This window comes from Esox lucius, chromosome 19, assembly GCF_011004845.1.
Source record: "Esox lucius isolate fEsoLuc1 chromosome 19, fEsoLuc1.pri, whole genome shotgun sequence".
In the NCBI taxonomy this organism is placed as follows: domain Eukaryota; kingdom Metazoa; phylum Chordata; class Actinopteri; order Esociformes; family Esocidae; genus Esox; species Esox lucius.
This window is the reverse complement of record NC_047587.1, coordinates 8248176-8270883: the sequence shown is the minus strand read 5'-3', so window position 1 is coordinate 8270883 and position 22708 is coordinate 8248176. Positions and strand designations below refer to the sequence as shown.

General features: G+C 42.1%; 1 protein-coding gene across 2 annotated transcripts; it reads left to right on the top strand.

The window, feature by feature from the left end:
* Nucleotides 1-2590: 2590 nt before the first annotated feature.
* Nucleotides 2591-21055, top strand: far1 (fatty acyl CoA reductase 1). Of its 2 annotated transcripts, none has more exons than XM_010883538.4 (12): nucleotides 2591-2726; nucleotides 6700-6922; nucleotides 7353-7528; nucleotides 7760-7939; nucleotides 8768-8945; nucleotides 9045-9089; nucleotides 9251-9378; nucleotides 9571-9638; nucleotides 10894-11065; nucleotides 14933-15062; nucleotides 17090-17217; nucleotides 17621-21055. In XM_010883538.4, the coding sequence occupies exons 2-12, from the start codon at nucleotides 6734-6736 to the stop codon at nucleotides 17781-17783; spliced, it is 1557 nt and encodes a 518-aa protein (XP_010881840.1). In that variant the 5' UTR covers nucleotides 2591-2726; nucleotides 6700-6733; the 3' UTR covers nucleotides 17784-21055. The 2 variants fall into 2 exon arrangements, with proteins under 2 accessions (XP_010881840.1, XP_010881839.1); XM_010883537.3 differs by lacking the exon at nucleotides 10894-11065 and adding an exon at nucleotides 10435-10606 and having other exon boundaries at nucleotides 2593-2726.
* Nucleotides 21056-22708: the final 1653 nt, after the last annotated feature.

Sequence of the window (22708 nt, the reverse complement as noted above, 5' to 3'; positions counted from 1 at the left end):
TCAAATCCATTTTAGGATAGGCTTATAGTTGCCTAATTTGGTGCTTCAGTGTAAATGCTTTTCCTGTTGGTATGAAGTAAAATAATTTTTGAGTTAATTGGCTGATTAGGAAGGCCTGATTATCGAATAGGATTGTATGGAAAGAAATATAATGGATGGTCTTTCAATAGACAGAGAAATTATTGACTTCAATGGGGATTCATTCTGTTGCCATGAATGTTATCCTATTAATTGGCATGGCCTGGTTAAAGGAGTTGGGTTTATTGAGAAAATGTATACAGTTGGGTCCGGAAATGATTGGACAATGACACATTTTATTTTGGCTGTTTACCAAAATATATTCAGGTTCCAGTTGAATAATGAATGTATTCACATCCAAATTAGAGGAAGGGTTTAGCAATTACAGCTCTTTAATATGTAGCCCCCTCTTTTTCAAGGGAATTGACTCAAAAGCTGTTCCATGGTGGGGACTATTCCTTTGTTATTCCTTCATCAGTTAGGCAGGTAAAAGATCTCGAGTTGATTCCAGGTGTGAAATTAATATTTAGAAGCTGTTGCTGTGAACCCACAACATGCGGTCAAAGGGGCTTTCAATGCAAGTGAAACAGGCCGTCCTTAGGCTTGAAAAAAAATTCATCCAAGAGATTGCAGGAATATTAGGAGTGGCCAAATCAACAGTTTGGTACATTCTGAGAAAAATGAACACACTGGTGAGCTCTGCAACACAAAAAGGCCTGGACATCCACGGAAGACAACAGTGGTGGATGATCGTAAGATATTTTCCATGGTAAAGAAAAACGCCTTAACAACATCCAGCCAAGTGAAGAACACTTTCCAGGAGGTAGACATATCATTATCCAAGTCTACCATAAAGAAAAGACACAACAGCAAATACAGAGGGTTCACCACAAGGTGCAAACCATTAATTAGCCTCAATAATAGAAAGGCCATATTAGACTGCCAAAAGACATCTAAAAAAGCCAGCCCAGTTCTGGAACTGGTTGCAATTCCTGAACGTTTCATACATTTTTGTTCAACCCCTTGAATTAAAGCTGAAAGTCTGCACTTCAATTGCATCTTGGTTGTTTCATTTCAAATCCAAACAGTATTAGTATGGTGTTCCGAATAATCCTTTATGTGAGTGTATATCACACATTGGGTCACAATGAATAAAATATATTAAAGATCAAAATATTTACTGTATATTGTGTAATTCGTTGAAAACAAAATGACTTAACAATGGTCAATGGAAAGCAAAATCACCAAGCGATTGTGGGCTGTATTGAGGCTGACACTCACGTGCCTGTATGCACTACCGATAATGTCTCGGCATGCTTCTATTGAGATGGCGGATGGTGTCCTGGGCTCCTTCCAGATCGGGATCAGGGGGGTCAGTGAGCTCCTGGACAGTCTGTGGCCCTACTTGGTGCAATCGGATGCACTGATACATAACGTCCCAGAGGTTCTCAATTGAATTCAGGTCTGGGGAACATGATGACCAGTCAATGGCATCAATGCCTTCGTCATCCAGGAACTGCCTACACACTCTGGCCACATGAGGCCAGGCATTGTCCTGCACCAGGAGGAACCCAGGGCCCACTGCACCAGCGTAAGGTCTGATGATGGATCTGAGTATTTAATCCCAGTACCTAACAGCAGTCAGAGTACCGTTGGCTAGCACGTGGAGGTCTGTGCGACCCTCTGAAGATGTCTCCCCAGACCATCACTGCCCAATTGCCAAACCAGTCATGCTGGATGATGTTGCAAGCAGCATAACGTTCACCATGGCGTCACCAGACTCTTTCACATGTACTCAGTGTGAACCTGTTAAGAGAATGGGGTGCCAATGGCAGACCTGCCAATTCTGGTGTTCTCTGGTAAATGCCCATCAAGTTGCACAGTGCTGTTCTGTGAGCACAGGTCCCACTAGTGGATGTCGGGCACTTACGCCACTCTCATGCTACCAGTAATGACAAGGACACTAGTAAAACACAAAACTAAACAACAATCAGACAGGAAGGATAAGGAGAAAGCAATTGTCTGTGGCCACCACCTGCAAAACTATTCCCTTCTTCAGGGTTGTCTTGCTGTTGCCTCTCCAGTGCATCTGTTGTCACTTTCATTTACACCAAAACAGGTGACAATGATTCACAATCGCTTATGCTTCCTAACTGGACTGATTGATATCCCTGAAGTTTTATTGACTTGGTGTAAGACTGTGATGATTGTGTTCCCTTAATTTTTTTAAGCAGAGTATAACAACGTTACCCAGCTATCCTAAAGATTTCAATAAATTGTTAGTTGTTCGCAAAAGTTCCAGATAGCAACATATTTGGACTTTTCTACTGACAAATTTTTTGGTTATTACTCAAACTAGGACAAAATCTGAAGAATTTGTAAACGATTGTTGCGGGATTCTTAACTTTAATTTTAATTATGTACTATGCAATGAAAACTGTTACTTAGTACTGTTACTGACCTCGGACACCCCGAAATGGACACCTCAAGTTAGTGACCCAGCTAGTCCGGCTACAGTCAGACCACAACAATTTGGATACCGTTGGTTGATGTTGACGTCACATTACTAATAATAAATCGGCTATCCGTCACATTTCCTGTTCTCCCAGCCCGGAGAAATTGAGCAGTTGCGGTGCTGTGGCTGCACTTGCAACCGGGAGGAGAGCGACTGAATTAAAGCAGGAAAATCTGCCTCTTCGAAATTTCAGGTACATACATTTGTCTTTGGTTTTATTATATTTAGCTCGCTGGCATCGGCGAAATGTTCGAGAACACTGCTAATGTCTAGTGTTTCCTAACGACGTGCGACAACATGCCATTGCCACGGAAGAGATGCGCAAGAGGGAGGGGTAGCTAGCTAGGTAGTTAGCGCAGTTATTTCCATACAGGAAGTGTAGCTAGCTAACTTCGCTCATTCACGTCCATCCATTTCAAAGTTGTAACATCTGAGTTTTGTTAGTTGTAGTTTTGCTATCAGCTATTAACGTTGTCAGCTAGGGATTACTCACCAAAGAACTTGGCTTTTGCTAACGTGGTAGCTGGCTAGCTAGCTACTGTACGCTAACTAGCCAAGCTTGATTTGCGCTTGCTTTGTGGTACAAGCATACACTACAGCCACAAGTCGCTGCCAATTCTTTCTTCAAAAAAGCTTAGCTAGCTAGTGACTGATTATGAAATGATTGTAATATTCATAGTTTCTTTTTAATCCAAATTGACCCTGGAGTTTAATGCAAATAATCAAGCATTGACAGCTCATGCTGTAACTAGTACTTAGTACTGTAGTTGTCAGACTTTTTATCAGGTCAGAAGATCTTTAGTCTTGTCACATGACTTAACCAATTCGGCATGCCTTTTCCATATATTGCCCATCACTATGGACTAAAACAATCGTTCTAATCCTGGCCCAATGTAACCAAAGTAGTGCACCGGTTTGTGCTTTCCTTTTCAATACACTTTCTCAAATAATCACGGAAACGGGCATGAAAAGCTAGTTGATTATTTTTGAGTCGTGTCATTCTTATGCTTTTCCTTCCCTGTAAATAACATATTTAGTGTCAAATGTGGTTTCTGAATCGCTTTAAATAAAGCTTGGTGTTTTTAACCAATAAAGTTTGTATGGATCTCAACGGTTGGTTTTATGAAGAAAACTGGTTTTTTTCTTTTTTTGATTGATCTGGGCATTTATGGGTGCTATTCATTGTCTCCTGATGGACACTGAGCCTTTTATACAACTCTCACACTTTGTTAATTATAGTACAAATTCAGGGAATGCATTTTTACAAGTAATTTCTGAGTAACCAAAGTTAGCAAGATCAATGTTGCAAGCTCAAATTCCAGTGACTCTGAGGTGTGAAATCTGTCTTCCTGTCACTGAACAAGGCAGTTAACCCTAAGCATCCAGGTCATTGCTGTAAATTTAGAAAAAGTTGTGAAAACATTTAACTTAGTAAAATAGGGGTATCATGTCTATTTGAAGGCCGTGTAAATCAAAAATACAATTGCTGGGCCATCGTATTTGATCCCACCTTGTACCGTTTTGCTCTTGCCCGATTAGAATAACTACCATGTTAGGTTACTGTCTAAATGCCTGTCTATCGGGCACTTTGTCCAAAACTGAATCGGGCAAGCTCTTCCAGGTATTGTCTGTAACTGCTGTTTGGGCTACAGTGTTGTTAGTGAGGCTCTGGTGGGGGCCTGAACACAGTAGATATCTCCTTTAATGGACTTCGATTCAATAGTATAAACAAATACTTGTCTTATCAAATTAGTCTTAAATTGATTGAATGAGGTTCCCAATGCACGGGTACTTGAATAAAGGGCAGATGTGGAAGGTAGGCAAGACTGCTGAAGATATTTGCCTACAAACTTCATTCAGGGCTGATATGTAATTTATGCACAGCATGGAAATTGTTTTATTTTGCTATTGAAATATGCTTAGGTGGAGACTTGACTTGCGTAGACCATGCTACAAGCTAGGTGTTATTTGGCTGTTTATCATTCAGTCTATCACTCTTTTATTGACTAGAGCCCTGCCTGATGCAGAAATAATGTCTTGATCTCTTTCCCCTCGAGGAACAACACACTTGGGTACCGGCTTACAACACAATGTTATGGGACAGGTCGGAGAAGAGGGTCAGAGGGTAGGCAGGATTGGGGGGGGGGACGCAAGGAGATGTTCACAACATCTAACAACTTGGAAAAGTGTGTCCTGTGCACTAACGGATGTGTAATGACAGGGGGTGGAATCATTTTAATTCCTACTCTCCATTGCTATGGAGAAAATGTAGCTGTAAAGCTCTTTGACCCAAGTCAAGTGGCAAAAAGTTACTTGTATACTGTAGCAAAAAATCCTATGTGTAGGTATCAAGATACCATGTTGTATTGCATTGCTCATTGATTGGTGAGAGGGGCATGTTTGTATTCACAGGTGCTCTTGCTAGTGTGTGTGCGTGCATGCATGCGTGCGTGTGAGGCTGTTGACGGAACTGCCTGGGTTGTTTTCATTCTGGGTTATAACTGTATTGCCAAATGTTTTTTGCTCTGTTTGAAAAAATGCTTTCCAAATAAATTGTTTTGTTTAGCAGAATATTGTGGTAACTACCAGTAGCCTGTATTTAAACATTTGGTGGCCCAGTTCTGGGACGCTAGGATGCGTGTCGCTGCACTTCAGGGAGATGACAAGGGGAGGTTATGCAAGTCATGCTGGGAGCTCGTGGCCCACATGTGTGCACCTGCTCACTCCATTTGTGACACATTGTCACTATGATCTTAAAACGTGTTTCGGAATCCGCAGAATTCCAAGCATTTTCTTGCGGTTGCAGTAACAATTTAACCTGACCAGACTTTACAATTTGGCAACACTGACCTCTGCTACATGAATAAAAGACAAACACTGATCCCATCCATTTCAACTATGAAGCCCTAGTTTCGCCGTCTATGCAATCTGGTGTGTGGTTGTCAATGGGTAAAAGTAAAACCAGAATATCTGCCTTTACTATGCTACTCATCCTGTAGAAGAACCGTGAGTGTACCATCTTGACAACCGCGTTGACAGGACTGTTATGGTGCAGCCATGTCAAGTTTTCAGTCTAGTGTCTCTGCATTGTTAAAATAAAGCAAGTACTTGTTTTTGTGAGCATTTTTGTCTGCCCTTTTTGCTGCTCATTAGAACAGTCCCCATATGCGGTCCTACTGTTGTTGAAAACCAGTAAAACTGGTTTAAATGTGCTCGGTAAACTTCAGCATTGAATATGGTAACAATCAGTGTGTTTATGTACATGGGATACTATCAGTTTCTATTGAAATAAGATAACAAAGACATTGTCATGAATCATTAACTAGAATATCTTTCTGAATGGTGTGTTGTATAAACAGTCAGGTACCATCCACACGGCCACTATCTCATACAGATAAGTCCAAGCCAATGAAGTGGGACACGGGCATATTCCAATTCTTCAGTTTCAATTGACTCCAACATTTCAGTCGGCAGAAAATAAGTTAACCTGTGGTTTGCGGTGAAATCAGACAATGGGGAAACAGTATTGCCTGCATTCCATGTATAGACATTTTATTTACACTCACACAGCGTCATCTGATGCCCAGCTCATGAGCTCCATCAACAACAAATAGTTACTGACTCCACCCCTCCTAACTTATTTTATGTATAATACTTTATATATTTTTCCCATGTGCATATGTATTCCAGTCATGTGAAATCTATAGATTTGGGGCTCATTTAACTTGTTTTCCTTATATGAACCGTAACTCAAATTACTGAAGATGTTGCATGATATATAACAAAGTTCTCCTGTATATGGATGCCTGTTGAATCGTCATGAACGATACACATCCCTTGGATTTTTTTGTGACACAGCGCTCCCAAAATAAAACAAACGGTTGTACAGTTAAATATTTAGTGGCACTTTAGAGCCCTGGCTGTAAGTGATTTGGCTTTTTGGCAGGAACTATGGATTGGTATCACTTTTTCCACAAATGTGGGTTGTTTAAAATGTCTATCTGCTGAAATTCCTTTATACTACTGTAGCAGGATCTTCAGTAACTAGAGTAACAAAGACATTACATTTCATACTAGTAAGATGTTCAGTAACTAGAGTAACAAAGACATGACCTTTCATACTAGTAAGATCTTCAGTAACCGATGCTGGCGTTCTCCTTCTAAAGCTGGAGTTGAGGTGGTTTGGAAGACTGGGACAACATGGTGACTATTCCTGAGTACTACGAGGGGAAGAATGTGCTCATCACCGGGGCAACGGGCTTCATGGGAAAGGTTCTGCTGGAGAAGCTGCTCCGGTCCTGCCCCGGAGTCAAAGCTGTGTATGTCCTGGTCCGGCAGAAATCAGGGCACGCCCCCCAGGCCCGCATAGCAGATATGATCAACTGTAAGGTGAGTGGAGCAGGTTCTATGGTGTGGCGGCCAAGAGAGGATCTCTTGGTCATTTTGAGCGGTGGATCTTCAGTTTGATGATCTGCTTGATACTGGAGACGTGGGCTCTGTTTGTACATGCCCCCCAATTCTGACAAGGTATTTTTTACTTAAGTTAATATATATATTATTTTTAACTTAAGTTTCCCGTCCACACATTCCCCATCTGATCCAGCTGGTGACCCTGTCAGAATTGGGCTGCCTGTCAACTTGCAGCTGTGATGGTCCCACAGCCCCCTCTAGGGTCAGTCGGGCCAGGCCGACCCATTATGTAGGCTAGACTAACACAAAGGATTGTGTGCTTTGGGTTCTTGCAAACTAAAATGCGTCGCCTCAACGCATTGTCTTCATGAAACATTATCATCTTTATATATATATATATTTTTTTTAGCTTTTTGACAGATTACGTGATGAGCAGCCAGACTTTGCTAAGAAGATAGTGGCTGTGAACAGTGACCTCACCCTTCCAGAGCTCGACCTGAGCAGGGAGGACCAGGAAGTGCTAGCTGACTGTGTCAACATAGTCTTTCACTGTGCTGCAACCATCCGATTCAACGAGCCTCTCAAGTGAGTTCTCCAGATACGGGCCCTCCAGAGCTTTGTTCAGCAATGCCCCATGTTCATAGGGGGAAGGAACATTGACTTTTCTCACTTGCTTCTACTGCTGAGATATTATTTCTCTCTCCCTTGCCAAGTTTAGGCCGTCATTCTAGAAGTAACTCTTTGTGTGCTTGTCTGTAGGTTAAGGTTAAAAACGTGTGTTCTCCGTGACGTGTTTTTGTCCTTCTTCTCCCTCAGAGATGCTATGCAGCTTAATGTCTTAGCCACCCAGAAAATGGTGGTTTTGGCCCATAGCATGAAGCACTTGGAGGTGTTCCTTCACGTGTCTACAGCCTATGCAAACTGTGATCGGACGCTCATTGAGGAAGTTGTGTATCCACCTCCTGTTGACTACAAGAAACTCATTGCCAGTTTGGAGTGAGTAATGTGTTTTGCAGATTATTTGGCTTTTTTATTTTCTGGCTTTTTTATTTTCTAGCTTCCAGTCAGGCACATTGTTCTCCCCTGCTATTTTAGGCTTAATGGTGATTGCTTTCTTGTGGTGTACTCTCTGTGGTTTTGCAGTTGTACTGTGGTGTATGGCGTATGACTTTAACACAACCACGCCTATCTCCTGGAATATGTCCCTAATATGTTGGACTTTTGTTAGTTTTGTTGTTGTTACCATTTAACAGTATAAATTAACAGCGCTTTAGATGATCACAGAATCAACAATGTCAATGTCCATTTCTTTGAGTTCACGGTACTTTGGCCAGCTAAACCTACTTTGCAGTTTTGGGGGAAGTTCAAAGTATTTCTGTCGGTCCAGAACCCTTATTTCTAACTCCTGGCTAAGCATGGTGTGTTGGCTCTCAATCGAGGGTTGGGGGGGGCCCTTTTTAAAACGGGAAGCCATGGAAGATGAATACTGTATAAATAATACTACTTGATGAGATGAAAGTAACCAACGGTCTTATTTTTAAGAGGATATACAAATAGATTTTGTTGTCATTTCTGACTTTGGTACCCTGGCATGGTCTAGTATCTTGCCTCTAAACAGTAACACAACTTGTCTCCTCCTTGCCTTCCCGTAGGAATGTTCCTCCCTAAGTATTGCAAAAGGCACGTGTGAATTATTTTAAGATGTACATGGGTTGGAAAACTGCCTCTCCCGAGTTTTTAGTAGATATCTTTGTACACAAACTCCAGGGCAGATAATTGACCCGATGCTGTCGGTTGTGTTGAATGTGTCCTGGTGTTTGTTAGGTGGATGGATGACAAGCTGGTCTCGGCCATGACCCCAGGGCTCATTGGAAAGAGGCCCAACACGTACACCTACACCAAGGCCATGGCTGAGTACCTGGTCCAGCAGGAGTGTGGAAACCTCAACGTGGCCATCATCCGACCCTCCATAGTAGGGGCCAGTTGGAAGGAGCCCTTCCCAGTAAGACCAGCAAGCTGTCAGCACGCCCTCTTCTAATCCCCATTGGTTGTGTCCTTGGGAATTATCTGCTGATCGTAACTCTGTTTCCACTTTTCTTAGGGCTGGATTGATAATTTCAATGGACCTAGTGGAATTTTCATTGCGGTAAGTGCTTTGGTAAAAAAAAATGTTTAAATCCTGAGGTGAAATGTTTTGTCTCTGAAGCATTCTGAAACCAGAACTGATGCTTTCACTACCCTGTCAACGGCTTGGTAATAGCCTGGTAGTAAGCCTGGTAATAAGCTGAGCATGTCTGCCCGGTTTAGGCTGGCAAGGGGATTCTGCGCACCATGAGGGCGTCCAACAACGCTGTGGCTGACCTGGTGCCGGTGGACGTGGTCATCAACACCACGCTGGCTGCAGCCTGGCACTCTGGCTCCCAGAGACACACCAGGTCAGTCTGAAACCTTTAAACCCAGATGTCAGGTGTACACTCGGACACAAGGGCCCGCACCGGACGGCATTAGGTGCATTTGGTAGGCCCGAATCCGGCTCGCCGCGGTGCCCCTGTGTGGCGATGGATGGACGATAATGTGTTTGTGCTATCTTGGCAGGTAATCTATTTTGTCCTGTCTTGTCTCCGCAGGCCTAAGAGCATACTGGTGTACAACTGCACCACGGGCGGCATCAACCCGTTCCACTGGGGTGAAGTTGGTATGAAGCACGTCTTATCCAAATACACAAAGGCTGCGTTTGTTCTCGGGAAGGCCGTTGAGAATTTGATTGTTGTAATTCAGGCCACTCCCACTCTTATCGCTAGAGATTGTATGCAGGTTCGGTTTATTCCTGCGCTCGTCAGGCTCTTAGCTCAGTTTAAATTACCTCTACTGGATTTGGCTCCAGTTTTTGTAGTCTCTGAATGCTTAAAATGCCTGGTACGCTCGACAGGGAACGATTAAACTGTTTCTCCGTGTAAGATCTGTTTAAATTAGTGGACTGAATTGAAATGGGATTTTTTAATGGCAGTTTTACAGTTCATCTTAAGGTACTAACCTGATAGTGAATGTCCAAATACAACACAGGAAAAAAAAAAAAAAGACCTTTCCCAAAAAGTCAAAAGGAAGGTTTTGAGTTAGGAGCAGAAGGGTTAAAATTAAGAGACCACTGCAAATTGAACACTTCTGTTCCTCACTCAACTTTCCTCCAACTTTTTGGGAAAGGAAAGAAAACGGTGCAGTGGTCCCTCTTTCCGGAGCTGTACAGTTTGTCATTTACTGTAGATTATGCTTTTCAACTATTTCCAGTGCCTATGTCCCTTCATTAGGACCTCTGTAATATCCCTAGGGACCTGCAGCAACATGTACGATTTAAAAAGCCCTTTAGATACTGTCCGAATCAAACATCTGGCTTTGTTGCTGCTGTGTTTTTCCGCTTGCTACTTAGTATCTTTCCACTGTGGAGAAATGAGTCACTGTGCCACTGTTGAACCCACCTACCTTTTGTCTCTTAGAGTACCATGTAATATCCACTTTCAAGAGGAACCCCCTCGAGCAGGCCTTCAGACGGCCCAATGTTAATCTCACAACCAATCACCTTATCAATCAGTACTGGATCGCTGTAAGCCACAAGGCACCAGCCTTCCTTTATGATCTCTGCCTCAGGATGACAGGAAGAGAGCCCAGGTAAATGACGCCCTGCTCGGTCAGTGTCCCCCCCCCCCCCCCCCCCCCCCCCCCCTGCGTTCTCGCTCAGTGTAGCCCGATGTGTTACGCACCTGTGATGTGATGCTTCTGTCATGTGTTACGGGAGCTGAGGGTGCATAAGCCACCTGCTTGTTGACCTACCGCTGCTGGGTTCTGCACTCTCACCCCTCACCCCCCCTCCCCCTGTGTTTACCTCCATGTATCCTGGCATTGAATGTCCTTGATAAAGGGCTCCTCCCTCCTGTGATGTCATGTTCTCTCTGCAGAGTACTGTGTAAACACCGTCTTCAAGACCAACCCATTAGAGCAGGCTTTCAGGCGCCCCAATGTTAACCTGCGCTCCAACCCCTTTACCAATCAGTACTGGACCGCAGTGAGTCACACTCTGCCCGCCCTGCTCTATGACTGGTATCTCAGGGCCACGGGCCGGAAGCCCCGGTAAGGTCTGCCACAGTGCCCGCGCCCTCTCAACCCCCTCTCCCCTCCACCATGGGGTGCTGGTCGTGGGGCATGGTGGGTGGGGAGGAAGCAACGCCCGGCTGTTTGCTCGACTTCATGGCATCAGACTCGGCTGGCTGCCGTTGGGCTATTGTGTGGTCATGACACGCATGGGTTCCCGTCAAACGCATGCCTAAATAACGTGTATATATTTATTATTATTATTATTATTATTATTATTATTATATATATTTTTTTTTTGTCACACCCTGTGTGTTTTGACCCCTTTCGCCTGGTACTGCATTAATCATTTGTGACGCAGTTTGAGTCATTTGGCTCCAAGCAGGTGCAGAATGGGTCCATTTAACTTTTGATTTTTGTGTATCTAAGCCATGCCATAAAGTATTCTAAAAGGATCTCCGTGATCTGTCTTCATCCTTCTCCGTTCTTTAGTAATCCTCCAAACTTTGAGAAACTAGGGAACCATTTGGGAATATCATCAGGTACCAGACATGTCTCTTATTAACTGGCCCTTCAACATTCCTACTCTTGGTAGTCTTACTCGTTTTCCTAGGCTTTTTGAAGCACATTATGGGCTAAATTAAATGCACTGGCATCTGTTTATTTTTCTTATGTTTGCCAGTGGCATAGGATTTAGTTACCTAGAAATAATTAATAGAACAAGTCATTGACTTGAGTGGGAGCCTGTTCTATTCTATTTCTATGCTTTTTGTTCTGTACAATGTTAAAAAAGTAAGCCTTGACTGTAATTTATTTGGCTCTGCGACTGTATCCGTGAGTTTCTGTGTGAGCCCGCGTTCAGACCCTGTCTATTGGCCTTGTTGAGCATCCAGGCGAAGGTTCAGCGTTCAGAGAGCTTGTTTGGTATCTGATGTTTATGGTCTTAAACCCCAAAGGTTGATATTAAAACAGAAACATTTCAGCAGTGTTGAACATTTTGTTTATAGGTAAAATAATTTGATATAAAGTTTTTGTTTTTCGGTCTGAAATGTTTTTGTTTAGTATACAACACAAATTGTAATTGTTTTGGGCATATACAGTGGGGAGAACAAGTATTTGATACACTGCTGATTTCGCAGGTTTTCCTACTTACAAAGCATGTAGAGGTCTGTAATTTTTATCATAGTTACTCTTCAACTGTGAGAGACGGAATCAAAAACAAAAATCCAGAAAATCACATTTTTAAATAATTAATTTGCATTTTATTGCATGACAAGTATTTGATCACCTACCAACCAGTAAGAATTCCTGCTCTCACAGACCAGTTAGTTTTTCTTTAAGAAGCCCTCCTGTTCTCCACTCATTACCTGTATTAACTGCACCTGTTTGAACTCGTTACCTGTATAAAAGACACCTGTCCACACACTCAATCAAATAGAATCCAACCTCTCCACAATGGACCAGAGAGCTGTGTAAGGACATCAGGGATAAAATTGTAGACCTGCACAAGGCTGGGATGGGCTACAGGACAATAGGCAAGCAGCTTGGTGAGAAGGCAACAACTGTTGGCGCCATTATTAGAAAATGGAAGCATCAATGATCATGAGGAAGGTGAGGGATCAGCCCAGAACTACACGGCAGGGCCTGGTCAATGACCTGAAGAGAGCTGGGACCACAGTCTCAAAGCAAACCATTAGTAACACTACGCCGTCATGGATTAAAATCCTGCAGCGCATGCAAGGTCCCCCTGCTCAAGTCAGCGCATGTCCAGGCCCGTCTGATGTTTACGAATGACCATCTGGATGATCCAGAGGCGGAATTGGAGAAGGGAATGTGGTCTGATGAGACAAAAAATAGAGCTTTTGGTCTATACTCCACTCGCCGTGTTTGGAGGAAGAAGGATGAGTACCATCCCAACCGTGAAGCATGGAGGTGGAAACATCATTCTTTGGGGATGCTTTTCTGCAAAGGGGACAGGACGACTGCACCGTATCGAGGGATGGATGGATGGGGCCATGTATCGCAAGATCTTGGCCAACAACCTCCTTCCCTCAGTAAGAGCATTGAAGATGGGTCGTGGCTGGGTCTTCCTGAATGACAACGACCCTAAACACACAGCCAGGGCAACTAAAGAGTGGCTCCGTAAGAAGCATCTCAAGGTCCTGTAGTGGCCTAGCCAGTCTCCAGACCTGAACCCGATAGAAACTCTTTGGCGGGAGCTGAAAGTCCGTATTGCCCAGCGACAGCCCCGAAACCTGAAGGATCTGGAAAAGGTCTGTATGGAGGAGTTGGCCAAAATCCCTGCTGCAGTGTGTGCAAACCTGGTCCAGAACTACAGGAAACGTATGATCTCTGTAATTGCAAACAAAGGTTTCTGTACCATATATTAAGTTCTGCTTTTCTCATGTATCAAATACTTATGTCATGCAATAAAATGCTAATTAATTACTTAAAAATCATACAATGTGATTTTCTGGATTTTTATTTTAGATTCCGTCACTCACAGTTGGAGAGTACCTATGATAAAACTTCTGCATGCTTTGTAAGTGGGAAACACTACCGATTTTGCAGGTTATCAAATACTTGTTCTGCCCACTGTATGGTGCGGGTTACTGGAAAGTAATTAAAAGTTTTTCTTTTGAATTTTTTTACATTTTAATTGTCCACCATGCATGTTTGATTATCTGCCTATTGGTTCACCTATTTTATGGAGGGCATCTGAGCTCTGATACGAAGCATGTTGGCAATTTGGCATGGCCATTAATCCTCAAACAAGTTTGTTCATTGATATTTTCAAATACGATTTAGATGTTTTCCTAAAAACCACCATGTAATGAGTGCACGTTTTCAAGACCTTGAGCTTTTGTCCATCAGACGTGCTCAAATGCCCTCCCAGATTGTACAAGCCCTCTATGCATACATTCTGTGTGTCAAGTAAAGGTAATTTTGGTCAATTAATGCTCGAGAGCCAAGCGGGTCTATGTGGGGAAAATAAATCTAATTTGTCTAATCTGGTTTTGTCTGATCATGGACCTGTTGGGGTATAGGTCAGATGTTCAATTGCGTTGGTGTCTGAATGGTCTCACGGCTGTCTTGCTCCTTGTTCCCATTGGGGGTAAACGATAATACCGGGTCTATTCAGAACCAATGCCTTCGAGTCGAAGTCGAACCATTTGGACTGAAGCCCTGTAAGTGTCGACCGTCAAGACTCAAAGGGATTTGGCCTTGAATGCTAGAATTTGAAAACGCCTGTGTTCTATTAATCTATTTTAAACCGGGTGATTGGAGTTCTGATTGTCTGAACGCTGTGGTATAGAGGATGCTTGTATACCACAGGTACCACATGAGTTCTTATTGTGTTGGTAATCAGTTTTTAACAGCAGGGGTTGTTTGGCCCCGGTACCTCTGCTAAAGACTGTGACCTGGCACTGTGTTATGTTGTGTAAGAACAACCCTTAGCTGTTTTCACCCTGGGGCCTTGTTGATTAAATATAGGTACATGCACTTTGTTTAAAGCTGTGAAATGAGCTGGGGTCAGATATTTCAATACGATACATACACTAAATGTTTTGCTTTTAAAACCATGTGCACCATTTGGCTTGACGAGAATGTTTTCCCAGTACCAAAGACTCAATATGGGATGCTAGTTTTGTTCCATTTGACCTCTTGTCTGCTTAGCAGACCCCAATCCCCCACCCCTGTCCCGCTCCACATTTTCAGCAGACTCCACTTAGTTGGGGTTCGATATTGCGCTACAAGTCTGCGCTGTGCTCCCGCCTGTCAGTGTTTGGTTGCCACAAATGTATTAAAATCTTTGTTGCAAACAGCACGTCACTTCAATCTCTGTGCCGGCTCCCTTGCTTCTGCCCTAATGCCACCTCTTCCCTGTTCCCATGCCAACGCCAGGATGATGAAGACCATCACGCGGCTGCATAAGGCCATGATGGTCCTGGAGTACTTCACCAGCCACTCATGGGTGTGGAACACGGACAACGTCACCATGCTCATGAACCAGATGGACGCTGACGACAAGAGGGTACGCTTTAAATCCGTCGGTCGTTTCTGGCCTCAGGCACGGGCGATGTGAGCAGCTCTATGGCGGCTATCCCCGGCCCCCTATTGGCTTACTACAGCCGCGGTTTGATACAGTACACTAGGTGCACTTTTAAGATGTGGTTGTGTGCAGGGTAGAGACATTCAGTCCTTGTGTCCTGGTTCCAATGCTACTGTACTGCCTGCCTGGTAGCTGGTAGCTGCACCAATGGCCTACTGCTGAGGTCTGTGGGCCTCATTTAGATGTATTGTGTTGAAACAACCCTACATTGGTTCTTGCAAAGGGAATTTATACTGATAATCTTGTTATCATGGAACTTGTCAGTGGATGGGATATATTAGGCAGTAAGTGAACATTCTGTCCTCAAAGTTGAAGTGTTAGAAGCAGGAAAAGTGGGCAAGCGTAAGGATCTGAGCGACTTTGACAAGGGCCAAATTAGATGAGTGGGTCAGAGCATCACCAAAACCGCAGCCCTTGTGGGGTGTTCCTTGTCTGCAGTGGTCAGTATCTATCTTTAAGTGGTCAACAAACAAGTCCGATCCATGGAGACCCCACCTTGCAACTTACAGGTCTTAAAGGATCTGCTGCTAATGTCTTGCACTGTGGTATCTGGCACCACCATCAGAGGTCTAGTGGAGTCCATGACTCGATGGGTCTGTTTTGGCTGCAAAAGGTGGACCTACACAATATTATCCAGGTGGTCATAATGTTATGGCTGATTGGTGTATATGCCCCATTATCCTGTGTAACGTCGCAGGCATCATGGCAGGGATTCTTTTCAGGTTACTGTAAACCCAGTAGGATGTGTAAATGGGTCGGCCTGAAACAATACTTCCATATCCTGAAGTGTGCTTGTCAAAGTGGTTGTTGATGGACAGGAGTATAAATTGGATATATTGGATGGATTATAGGGAGGTCTCAATCAGATCATAAAATGTTGCCCTGAGAGATTCATAGAATCTTATTGGTTGGTAGAATCTTATTTAAAATGATTGACAGCTGCAATCTCTGCTGAAGGTGCTTCCACTAAGTATTTATTTGGAGTTTTCTATTTAAAATGTTTTGTTCGTGTTACTAATCCTGCTCCAAAGTATACGTTTTATCTATGTTAGTTTTCAGCGTAGGTGGAACAAATGAGTAAACCCTTGACGTACATTTTTAAGGGCCATGTGGACAGTGTGAGTGTTGTGTAATCTTTCTGTAGGAGCTGTGCTGGACACAATAGTGAAGTGGCAGTCTTGCTATTGAACGAATGTTTGCGTTGTACTTGGCGAACAATTGAATAATTCAGCTTGGTATTGAATGGAGTCCTTGTATTGGTTAGTCAGGGCATGGCTGAAATGATGTTGATTTAACTCTTCGTTTAGTATAGGACTGGGTTGTGTGGTCAAATCCCTGTCACAGTGTTTTACAAATTTTGGACTGTAACGGAATATATCACAGTATTTTCAGTTTTCCCTTTAATTTCAATAAAAGACACATTTAAGGAGCACAGGACTCTGGGATGGTACTGCTTGTAGGAGTTAACTATGCTGTGTGTTTGGCCAAATGTCACAAAAGCAATAAACTTCAGAACAATAGTATTGAAGGTCTTAAGGAGGAATACTTTTAAGGAAATAATTTTGTAAGCTTATAACATTAATTCACAATACTGTGCGAGCAATTTTTATTTCATTTTTTATAATATAATAAAATAATAAAAGCAACACCATGAATTTGCATTAGCCATTTCTTTGCCATTGTGGTCTTCCTCAGGCCAACATTTCTGTGATGTAGCGTTTTATGTTCTAGATGAATGTCGCTGAATCGACGGTATGGGCAAATCCACACCATGGCACATTTATACCAGCATACTGTTTATACTGTCCGTATCGCCAACCCCAATATAGCACGGTGTACATTTCATTATAGCATTTAAGTTAACATTTACCTCATGTACAGACATTTCTCCTACCCATTGATTTGTATGCTCCTGGTGATTATATATATTTTTTTTTTTTTTTCTCCAGACTTTCAACTTTGATGTGCGCCAGCTGAACTGGGCAGAGTACATGGAGAATTATTGTATGGGGACAAAGAAGTATGTTCTGAACGAGGCTGAGTCAGGCCTCCCAGCTGCACGCAAACACCTCAACAAGTAAGACAGAAGTCCCTTCCTCTCATGGGAGCTGTTGGTCTTAATGGGAAAAATGCCTGCATAATCTAGAAAAGGTTATGGCTTTATAAAGTATCTATATTTGAAGCAAGCTTCTGTTCAAAGGTCGCTCAGTTCTAACTGTATTAAATAGTTACATCTATAAAACTAAAAATCAGGTGACGATTTATTTAAAAGTCCAATTCATCTGACATTTTATTCCAGCAGATACAATTTTCATAGGGTGTAGCTTGTTTATTAATCTCCTTAGATGGCACGTGAGAGCGTCTTCACACGCAGGCTTCCCTGAACAGTCTTTCTTCACTTAACTCCATTGGATATCTGTTGCAGCTACAGTTCCTGTTCATAATATAGAAAAACCAACTAATCCGTCTGTGCATTTCAGGTTGAGGAACATTCGCTACACTTTCAACACTGTGCTAGTTGTGTTCATCTGGCGAGTTTTCATTGCACGATCCCAGATGGCCCGGAACATCTGGTACTTTGTGGTCAGCCTCTGCTTCAAGTTCCTGTCCTACTTCCGAGCGTCCAGCACCATGAAATACTGAGGGCCACCTGGTCACCCAGACCCCATCTGCCTGTGTCAAGTTGAGCGACCCTGGTCCTGTCTGCCCTCACTCCCTTTGTCCTGGCCCGCCTTCAGATACTGTAGCTATGCATTTAACAAAGCTCTGCAAATCCCTGGACTATTTTGGGCCACCCAAGGGTCTGACATATCCCACTGTATGTCCCCTTCTGTTTGCCATGAGTCTCCTGGTGCTTTCAACTGTGATGTAATAAGCATGAATCTAGCCAGACTCAAGATCCTTTTAATGCTCCCTTACGCCATGCTGGTCAGTCAGGCCATTGTGGTTCATGCCGAGGTAGGCCGTCATGGTTGTGGAGCGCCCTGTTTTGCTGACAGCCCCAAGGGTGGTCAGGCTGTGGTGTTTAATAACAGTTTACATTTTCTGACTTGACTAGGGCATGAAGGTAGCCATGTGCTGTTTAGCTGGCTAACTCCCAATGACATGATCAAGGCAGGTGGATGGTGACGGGGGGTCTTGTTTGGTGCCTGAAAGGTCAGTCTACTTTCATTTTGGTTTTTTGTTTTTTGCAAATTGTTTGCTTTGTTTTGCATTCAAGACATTTCTAACTGTATTGTCTTGCTGATGATTCTGGCTTAAGTAGCTCTCATCTCATGTAGCTCAGAACAGGCAACTGGTCTGAGGGCTTGATGTTGGGGGGGGTTGAGGTTCTTTACACTGGTTTCACTGGACAGCTTTTAGGTTAGTCTATAACTGTCTATAACCGTCTTCCCACATTGGTCGACGTCATAGACAAAATGATCTGAGTGTCTGATTGGAGCTTTGTATTCTGCTTTTGCATCACATTATTTTGCCTGTTGTCGTGTTTTGGGGAAATGCACAGGAGAGATGTCTCCTCTTCCCATCGCAACACTTTGTGTCTTGCCATAACGTATCACTCAGAGGTGGTTCCTGTTTGCCTAGGTGGGTTGTGCACTTAAATTAGTTTTCTATTGGAATTGTCGAGGATTGACAGTGCATTTTTCTGTGGTTGTATGTTGTGTGACGTGCATTGGGAGTGTCCATTTTGCCATATTGTTACTTATACCTACCGTTGGCGTTTGGCCCAATTTGTAGGGAGGTCTTTTCATCAGTTTTTCATTATACATTGGAAATATGTACTTTGTGTGAACTGTGCCTGAACTTGTCTATAACAATGTACAAAAAAATAGCAGTCAGATCTGATATCTTTAGATAGACAAACATTGAAATCTTACAGAGTGTTTTTATGCTATTAAAAAGTGAACGGCCGCACGGCTGTTTATTCACTAAAGCAAAGCTTGGAAACCAATTCAACTAAACCAGCTTAAAGGACTAGTTGACTTTACAGTCATACGGCATATATGCTGAAAATGCCAACGAAAGGCACTTAAATGAGAAGACCGTACAAGTTGCCATCCTTCCTTGTTAATTGAACAAGATTTGCAAAAAAATAAATTGTTTGGGGAAATGGCTGTTAATGTAGCTACTAACGCTATGTATTTTGAAAGATGAGGTGTTGAGGATTATGAATAAGCAATGAGGCATGGGGGGGGGGTGTTCTAGCCAATATACCATGGCTAAGAGCTGTTCTTAGGCATGGCGTATTGCAGTGTTCCTGGATGTAGCACTTGTGTTGGCGATATACAACCAACCCCTAAGGTTGCTTGCTATTATGAAGCACGTACGCAATTATTACAGTAAAAAGTTGTGATGTCATGATTGTGGCACGTGTTCTCATACCGCAGTTTTCAGCCAATCGGGCTTCAAACCACCCGGTTTATAAAAATGTTTGATGTCATGCAATCCAGCTACACTAGTTTCAGTTAAAACACTTCAGAGTTCCATATCAGAAAAGCCATGTCATATTCTGTGTCAGTGTTTATGACCACTGGTTCTTCATTTCTTGTATCACCAAAATGGGAATGTGAGAGCTTTCACATGCTTGCACGTGAAAAAATTGAATTTTACATTGCTGATGAAGATTGGAATGACTCCATTTAATGAGGAAAAACATAAAAAACAGATTGCATTAGTATGCAGAGCATTGCGGTTTCTATAAATACTTTATTTTTTTTTGCTTAATGTTTTATCCCTGCCTTTATAACTGGAGAAATGAACCTACAGAAGGCTGTTGCTGATGTAGGTTCTCAAAATGAAGTAAAAAAAAAAGTTTGAACGCCTCTAGAACGCCTTTTTCCTCAGAAACAGAGATTTAGGGTTAGATTTCACCTAAAAGCGGATAATGGGCATTTCAGCTTTTTTGTGGTTTCTGAAATGCCAAATGATAAACTGCTTTTTAAAAGCTCCAATTCTCCCTGTTAGTATTGAATGGAATGTGGCAGTCCCACCCAGACCTGCTATTATGCTATCAGCCAGAAAGTTCTGCTAGCCACCAACATACGAACTGATTAATATACATCTCATTATTGTATTCACAAACTGAGGGTGAACTTTTGTTTTTGTTTTTTTTTTACTTGTTTTCCACACATACCTGTTACCTGTCCTTGCAAACCACAATTTTCATACTTTCAAGGCTGAATAGCCTGAAGAAGCAGGCAAAATTTTCCTGGGTTTTTGATCTGGTTACAGATTATTATAATTATTTTATTTTTGTATCTGTCTTTTTTTTCCTCACAAATCAGAAAAAAATTGCTTTGTTTACCATATGGATCTGTTGGAAGACCACTTTTCCGACCTTGTATAAGCAGGGCGTCATTATGAATTGAAAATCAGATGGGAGATTGCCAGTAAGCCTCTGTTAAATTGAATCCAGGTCCTGTTCAAAAATGGTCAATCTGTCCTTTAAGCTGCTGTATACCATCCCACTGAGCAGCTGTTCGTTGAATCAGTGTTTCCATATCATTTCAACATGCGATTTAGTTAAGTTGAATCAATGTGGAAAACCAGTTAGAGAACTTGAAAATGTACTCTGTTCTTTTCACCCAACTTTAGACCTAAATCCACTGACATGCTGCTTTTTAGTTGATTTCACCTTGGTTGACAAACAAATGGACTGGTGTTCGTGCCCAATGGGATGTTACTTTATATGTGACTGACTGCATCATGTTAAAGCTGTCAATTCTGTGTCAGTTTTTTTTTATGTGTAACATTTTTCTATGAATGTAATAGTTAACACAGCCTGACTCTTTGCACAGCTTACTTAAAAGCAACCTATGATTCCTGAATCCAAGGTACAGTAATTCTGTAGTTGCTTGTACGGAATATTAAATAAGTTGTCATGTCTGTGGTGAACTGTTTTGATCGCAACCTTTTTTTTTTTTAAAGGGATCCTTGATTTTACTTTTGCTTTTGTAATCATGTTCCTTGTTTGGATTAAAGGTTTTGAGTGTGTGACTTTCTGGTATGTGGCTTTGCCGTTTGGTTTTCTGTAGTATTTACATTTGTTTAACAAAAGCAATGGAAAAGCGAATTCAGGGTTTCCTATTTCTTGCCAGTGATGAAGTAAGCTAAGGATCATATTACTGGATCTAATGGTCTTCTATTCAAAGGGCATTGCACATGTAACATTTTACATTAATTCTCATTTTACTGCATCATATCACAAGGCCCACATGGACAGAATTGGATTTAGTTGAACATATTTTTCTTGCCTTTTTGTTTGCCCCTTCCTGTTACTAAATTGTTGTATACTGTAGCCTCACTGAATAAAAGCTTAGGATTATGTGCTGTTTTCAGAGGGTTCAAACTTTTTTTCTTTTTTCCCCACAGTCAATGTAATGTTTTTTATTTTTATCAATGGGTGCCTTTTGTTTGTAAACCAAAAAGGAATAAACTCTTAAATCCTCATTGAATCCTGTATTTTGTTTAAGATTAGCATTTATCTATATGTGGTGATATTTAAAGGGAACTGCGTTGACACACAGTAGCTTTTTTTTCCTAACTTTTTGGCGCAGCGGTCCTCCATAAAGAGGATCTGGGAATTGTGCTTTAATAACCCAGTTTAAGTTGCTGGTACAGTCTGACGTTTGAGAGTGTTTATGATACAATCCTCAAAGAAATTAAGGGAACACCTATCACACAGGTTCTCAATGAAAAAAAAATATTAAAGAAATTCTTATTGTTTATTTTTAGGAACTCCTACAGTACTGTGCAAATGTTTTTAGCGGGTGTGGGAAAATGCTGTAAAGTATTTGTATAAAAAAAAAATACAATGCTCAAAAAAAGACCGTACATTGTGCAATTTGTTTAGAACAAAATGATGTGACCGCGATCAATGGAAACCAAAATCCCCAACCGATTGATGGCTGGATTAAAAAATGACTGTCTGTGAGGATTCAGTACTTGGCGGCGGCGGATTCACCAATACAAATATACAGGTGCTGGTCATAAAATTAGAATATTGTCAAAAAGTTGATTTATTTCAGTAATTCCATTCAAAATGTTAAACATGTATATTATATTCATTCCTTACACACAGACTGATATATTTCAAATGTTTATTTCTTTAAATTGTGATGATTATAACTGACAACTAATGAAAATCCCAAAGTCAGTATCTCTGAAAATGTTAATGTTTCTCAAGACCAATACAAAAAAAATATTTTTAGTAATGTTGGCCAACTGAAAAGTATGAACATGAAAAGTATGAGCATGTACAGCACTCAATACTTAGTTGGGGCTCCTTTTGCCTGAATTACTGCAGCAATGCGGTGTTGATCAGTCTGTGGCACTGCTCAGGTGTTATGAGAGCCCAGGTTGTTCTGATAGTGGCCTTCAGCTCTTCTGCATTGTTGGGTCTGGCGTATCGCATCTTCCTCTTCACAATACCCCATAGATTTTTCTATAGGGTTGAGGTCAGGCGAGTTTGCTGGCCAATTAAGCACAGGGATGCCATGGTCCTTAAAGCAGGTACTGGTAGCTTTGGTACTGTGTGCAGGTGCGAAGTTCTGTTGGAAAATGAAATC

Coding starts and splice junctions, on each gene's coding strand:
- far1 (XM_010883538.4), top strand. CDS start 6,734: ATGGTGACTATTCCTGAGTACTACGAGGGGAAGAATGTGCTCATCACC. Junction 9,379..9,570: donor GGCTCCCAGAGACACACCAG/GTCAGTCTGAAA, acceptor TTGTCTCCGCAG/GCCTAAGAGCATACTGGTGT. Junction 9,639..10,893: donor GTTCCACTGGGGTGAAGTTG/GTATGAAGCACG, acceptor TTCTCTCTGCAG/AGTACTGTGTAAACACCGTC.